At 44.2% G+C, this 6,546-nt stretch overlaps 1 protein-coding gene across 1 annotated transcript in view; it reads left to right on the top strand.

Annotated features, from left to right (window-relative positions):
• The window catches only part of TMEM165 (transmembrane protein 165), a 13,831-nt gene extending 10,170 nt beyond the window's left edge, over positions 1-3,661 (top strand). The window contains exon 6 of the mRNA XM_009335209.1: positions 2,728-3,661. Within this exon, the coding sequence (XP_009333484.1) occupies positions 2,728-2,804 (77 nt within the window). The 3' untranslated portion in view covers positions 2,805-3,661. The remainder of the gene's footprint in view (positions 1-2,727) is intronic.
• Positions 3,662-6,546: the final 2,885 nt, after the last annotated feature.

Genomic DNA, 6,546 nt, shown 5'->3' with positions numbered 1-6,546 from the left:
CGTGGGGGATGCCGTTGGGCTGTGCCCAGGGCTGCATGTCCCTCCTGCCAGGCAGAGTCCGAGCGCCTGCCACCACCCTGCGCGGGCTGCTTCCGAGGGGTCTGGCCTTAATTGAACTTAATGGTTTACTGACTCTGATTTAAGGAATCAAAATGGGTATTGTAGCTCCAGGTTTAAAGATGGACACAGGCGAAGCACACTTTGCTTCACTATTAGCTAGCTTGTAGGAGACCAGAGGAAGGAAATACACTATTCAAAATACTGTCTTCTTGGTGGTTTCCCACCTGTCCTCTGCTCGGTGCTCGCCACCTTTTCTCACTGGCATGTGGTTTTGGTTCTCTTGGCCAGTCGATGTTGTCTGTTTTCTTCGTACTGTATCATTTCCTAGATAGTTTTGCTGTTTGCCTGTTAGATTTCATGCATTCCTCATGTGAAGGCAGCAGCTTTTTCTTCCTCTTGGAGCGAAAAGTGTCACTTAGGGATGTGGAGGGGACTCAAGTCCACTTTCCGTCATTTATCTTTGTACAGCAGAAAGTCATGTTCCTACCTTGCCTTCTTTATCGGTTATTAAAAGATTGATTTCTGTTTCAAATGCTGAAATCTTCTGTTTTTGAGCTGTTCAATACATATGCTGCCCTTAACTGTGTAATTTGTAAGTAGATCTGAGAAACTCCTTCACGTAGCAGACTTGTTCACGTATTGAGTAGCTGTTTGTTATGCAGTGATGTGAAAGCTGTCATTGACAGTAAACTTCGAAAACTATTTATTATCCTCTGGACTTACATTCTTTTATACTTCCCTCTTTGGATGACTGGGGGGAGAGTGTAGAGCACAAGCTTGTGAAACTGGACAAAAGAGCCTGTTTTAGCTGCTGAAAGCTTTCATTTGCAGTTCATGGATTTATTTTTCTCTTTCTTTATAATTAGGTTGGTGTTCTTCCAGCTGATGCATATTGTGTTTCTCAACAGCTGCCGCCTTCCCTCTAGAGGTTGTTTAATTGTTTAAGTACAGCAGAGTGATTTCTGGATCTATATTTAACGACTTGAAGATGCTTCTTGGTTGAAACATGCCATATGCTCCTGTATTAGTCAGATTTAGATTTAAGTCTGTCTCGCTAGCTGATGCACACTGTTACTGGCCTTTAAGGCAGTGATGGATAGCAGAGCAAACACCAGAGAGTATCTTCCATGCTTGACAGTGTGCAACCGAGGAATCGAGGCATTGTTCCTTCATGGCAGGAGGTTGCCGTAGGACTAGTGGGTTTTCTACCGTGCTGATGTTTCTCTTCTGTGTTTTTTTTCCTCAGGACCCCTACGGTGTGGCGGTAGGAGGAACAGTGGGACATTGCCTATGCACTGGTTTAGCAGTTATTGGAGGGAGAATGATTGCACAAAAAATTTCTGTTAGGACCGGTAAGTGAAAACTCACTCCGTCCAAAAAAAGGTGTTAATGCTGGTAATGTCTATCGTGTAAATGACTACATGCTTGGGAACAGTGTTTCTCAAAACTTTTGGGAAACCCGAAAATGTTTGTTTGTGGGTTTTGGGGGGGGGGGGGGGGGCTGCGGCTTTGTTTTTTTTCCCCCACCGCCACCCGCCCCATAGTCAGCTCCCCTCATGGGGGATGACCTTGGGCTGTGCCCAGGGCTGCATGGCCCTCCTGCCAGGCAGAGTCCGAGCGCCTGCCACCACCCTGCGCGGGCTGCTTCCGAGGGGTCTGGCCTTAATTGAACTTAATGGTTTACTGACTCTGATTTAAGGAATCAAAATGGGTATTGTAGCTCCAGGTTTAAAGATGGACACAGGCGAAGCACACTTTGCTTCACTATTAGCTAGCTTGTAGGAGACCAGAGGAAGGAAATACACTATTCAAAATACTGTATGTATTGTTCAACAGTGGGTAATAGAAATTCTGTCGTAATACTGAGTGCAGACCTTCAGGTGGGCAAGAGAACTTCATACTTGCAACTTATGCCAGCCATATAAAAGTTTTAAAAGCTACTCTGTGTGGCATAAATGGTTTGGATTTTTTTGTCATACCTGCAATCTGTTACACGAAGTACCCGTAAGGTTACATTGGGTTGGGCTTTTTTTTTTTTCTTAGATTAGTTTTCAGCTTGTTTCAACTGTCAGTTAAAACTGTCAGTATTCACTTACCACAGGAATAGCTTTTTTTAGGTTAGACCAAAGATCTCTCTAGCTCCTTAGCTTATTTAGAGAAGAGTAGGAGAACGGTCCAAATGCAGCGGTGCTTTCCTGGAATACTGTCCCAGCCTCCAGCAGACTGTGGCCATTGCAAGCAGTTAATGTTCTTGATACTGTCTCTTTCAATATAGTTACCTAAACTGTGCAAAAAATGCTAATTAGTGTGCCACCCTTAACTGATGCTTGCTCCAGCATGAGAATATTGTATCTTATTTTCCCCCCATACAGCCAAACATTCAACAGCAGGCGTCAACCTCGGCTTTATACTAGCTAAAGTAATAAGAGTAAAACAAAGCTTCCTTCCAAGGACCAGAATATATTCCTGCAGATGCAGGTAGACAATGGGATGGCATATGGGCATCCTGACACTGAGCTAGAAACAATGTCCACTGTTTGCAGCATTAATTTTAAAGTAAGATTATTTGGGAATCAGACATTTAAAAAAAAAAAAATCTGTAATGTGTCATGGAAGATATTTAACTTTCAGTATCTAATTTCTTTTTGGTTTGTTTTTTCTTTTCAGTGACAATCATAGGAGGCATTGTCTTCTTAGCGTTTGCGTTTTCTGCACTATTTATAAGTCCAGACTCTGGTTTTTAAAATTTTTCGTCACTGCAGAAGAACAAGGATTGGAAGCATCGAGCAGCTATCCTTGTGCACTTTTGTATATAATGTACAGAATTACAGTTGAACAAGCACTGAAGATGAGACACTGAACTTTTTATAGCAAATGATTCATGGGACTGACGCATTCACGGACAGCTTCCGCAGCGGAGATCTGCTGGTTGTCTGGTTTGTTTACTCTGGGGTGCCTGCTCCCTTGGTGGGATTTGCGTGGGTTTCTTGCTTGCTGGACCTGGCTCAGCTGAGTTTTGAGGGATCTTCTCTCATAAGTATTGAGGCTTCCTCTTTTCTTCCTCTGTTACACATGGCCACCGTGCCTGTTTCTTCAAGAGCTGATTCTTACGGCTTCTCGAAGCAGACTGTGTCTTGTTCCATATTGCTCAACAGACGGTGTTAAGGAGAAAACTGCTGGCGCCCACCTCCAAGGACTTCGGTTCCAGGGTGCGCCTGAGGCTGGGTAATCTAAGCAACAAGAAACCTGGGAGCAGTTCCTATGCCATTGAGTGGCTGAGCCACCGACAGAGTTTTATAAATTTAATTTAGAGGGAAGACTTCTTAATCAGGGATTTTTATCAGGAAATTGATGTGTGATGATTAACAACCTACCATGTTCAATATGCAGTCTGTCTGGAGCAAGTATTATTTGACTCTTTTTTAAAATTTTGAAACATTAAAGTATATGGAAAGTAATAAAATGGTCCAGCTTAACAATGTTCCATTCCCAGGATTGAACAGTAATGGAATCCTTAGGTTTAGATGTGTTCCTATTTTTTCTTTTTAGGAATAGAAATGTAATCTGGAAGAGTATTAATAAAATATAGTGTCTCCATTTGAGTTATTTTCAGTATTGTTTTTGATGGTTCCCATAATTCCTGCCACAAAGGTTTACCTAGTGATTACGTACTTAAGGTGAGGAAAGTTTACTGAATTTATTTTGGATACTGTTGTAAATGCCAGTTATAAAAACTTTGAAAATGTTGACCGCTGAGGATATGTGGGTTGCTGAAATACATGGTTTCCTCTGCTCTTCAGTGATGATTTGGATTCTGAGCCAATGGCTTAAATAACCCACTAAGATCTACTCGGTAGCAGTCCCGTAAAATAGAAGATGTGGTTTGTAGTGTTAACGAATCTGCCATACTGAAGCTAAGGCCAATACGGAGCATTACAAATTTGACCAGTCCATTTGTAGCTCACAAACGGAGCAGTCCCTAATCCTTCTCTTAGGTTTCTCTGCCCAGAAAACCCCTTAATGCCACATTTCTCAAACTCTGAAGACCACAGCAGCGCAATGCCTGTCATGCACGCTGGTATGAAAACAGGCTGCAGTTTCAGGCTCCAGGTCTGAATGTCTTGGCCTGAAGGAAGGGTGCCGCTGGCAGCATGAACGCTAATTACTAGGTGAGGCACTGCGTTGGTTTGGTGGTGTGGGTTTTGGGGTTTGGGTTTATTTTTTTTCTGTTGAACCAAACCCTGTAGCCAAAACCTGCAGCTTCTTTCCTGCAGCCTGGAAACACATGCTCTGTGGTATTTTTGCTCTCTGTGGTGTGTTTCAACTCCTGCGTGGAGGGGATTTGTAGCAGAGGTCATCTTAAAACGGGGCAGGAACAGGGAACCCAAAATAGGGAAGAGCCTAAACTTTTAACTGTTCAGCGGACAACTGCTTGTTGTATTAATCAAAAGTGGTGCCGCTGGGCCACAGTACGGTTCATACGGATGTGTCCTGTGTAAAGTAACTGGGGCCGCGGTTCATCCTTCTGAAAATTCTTGCACAGAATCAAAAAAGCCAAACCGGTTGGCTGTTCTCTAATGTCGAAGCTTTCCAAACTTTATATGTGCTGCTTAAAGCTGTTTCAATATGAAAACAATTAGGATCAACAGAAAAATGAATCTATTTAATGTGTTGTTTATAGAGGTAAGTGTGAAGTTGCAGAACAAATCTCTGCAACTTCCACACTTGCATTTTACTATTACAAACTTACACATGATGCAAGTACTGCTTTTGACCACTCATAGCAATGTATTTGGCTCCTCTCTAATGCTAGCTAGGCAGGTAGGAGTTAGTTTGAATAGTGGTTTTGTTTTGTTTTTTTAAAGCACAAACATTGACTTATCTCGGAAATCTATTATAAAATGAGATGGCTCATGAAATCTTAGTAAAAGCTTTGCAAGGTGCTTTAGTAGTTGCTGCTAATTACAGTGACCTAATGTTGTGAAGTGCCTGTTGGCATTTTTCACAATTCAAAGAATCTAGTCGGGATGTAGCCGAAGGCCGTTGAAGGCGATGGAGGACTCCGCTGACCTGTTTTTAGCAGCACTGTGTCTGCTGCGCTGTCTCTAGCAGGAACGGTGTCCTGCCACAGCGTCTCGAAGCCCTTGCGCCCCGGCCATCTCGTGCCTGGTGGCTGGTTCAGGGGTTGGCATTTTAGCAGCTTCCATCGTACTTCTTGTATACCTAGCGCGTTGCCATCAGAGAGGTGTGTGGCACTGTTCTGTCTCAAAATACCTGGATACTTGAGGTACAGGTAATATCTTAAGGAGTGCGTGTGTGCATGCATATATCTATCTAGCTATACGTAGCTTACCCTTTAGGGTGAGTCTGCATCAAAAACTTGAGATTTTGTGAAAGCCTTTCCTTTGCCTACGCTTTCCTTAAGTAGTGGGTGTTAAGCGAAGAGTTGTTGTTGGTTGGGTGAAGTAGGCCTGCTTGCTAGAGCTACAACACGTTCTGGGAGAATACGTGAGCTGGGACACTGGCCCCTGGGCTAAACCACCCAGGGCAGGAGATGTTGAAGGCAGAACGTGAGGAGAGCTGGACCGATGGTGCAGTGACTTGTGATGCCCCCTGAATTCAGAGGGTGGGGAGCTGAAAGCTAGTGTTTTGCTCACATGCATCAGCATCTCAAGTGTCAATAATTCATTCCCTGCCCCTCCTTTCCCCACCCTGTGCCCAAAGTGGAAGTTACTGATCTCTCAGTAAAAGAAACTCTGTCTTTCTACTTCTCCTTATGCCAAGAGATAGAAGTGGGAACCGTGGGGCATGTCTTTCTGATTGAACGCGCTATGCCGTTCAGTAGGCTCACGAGTTGCACCTTTATCTAACTTCAAGATCCGCAAATGAGCTGAAACGCATTTTAACAGCAGGGCTGGGCATACGGGAATGGATTCCTTGTCTTTTCAGCAGCTAGCTGTAGCACTCTCTTCCTCTCTTGCGAGATGATACTGTCCTGACAAGTTATTTACCAACTTGCAGGAGCATTAAGCCTGTGCATTAAAGCACGAAGGCTGAGCAGAGTATGTGGATGACCAGATTTGGGGGTGGGGAGAGGGGGGAAGATGTGATGTTGTAGAGATGCTCAAGCTATGAAATTGTACCAAGTGCTTGGGGAGAGCGGTTTAGTGCTTTTGGCCACATCAGCTTGCTCGTGGGGAAGAAACACAACCACACCTGTAGCTCAGTCCTGCAGCAGCAGTGTTTGAGCTGCTCTCAGGGAGGTAGGAGGGGCATTTGCAGGGCTGGGAATTGCAAAATCTCAAGTCTCAGGATGGCAGAGCAGGCTTGAGGCCGTACTGGTGGGGAAACCTGTCCCACATGCCTTTATAAATGCTTCTGTCCTGAGGCATTACGTGTAGCTACTTCCTAGATGGTGGTACTTTTGGGGAAGGAGCTGGCTGGTGTATTAGCCAGCCAAGGCCCAGCTTTTTCAGGAACAAAATA

The sequence above is a fragment of the Pygoscelis adeliae genome, unplaced genomic scaffold (assembly GCF_000699105.1).
Source record: "Pygoscelis adeliae isolate BGI_AS28 unplaced genomic scaffold, ASM69910v1 Scaffold21, whole genome shotgun sequence".
In the NCBI taxonomy this organism is placed as follows: Eukaryota; Metazoa; Chordata; class Aves; order Sphenisciformes; family Spheniscidae; genus Pygoscelis; species Pygoscelis adeliae.
Note: the sequence above shows the minus strand (reverse complement) of the source record. Positions and strands in the feature narration are given on the sequence as shown.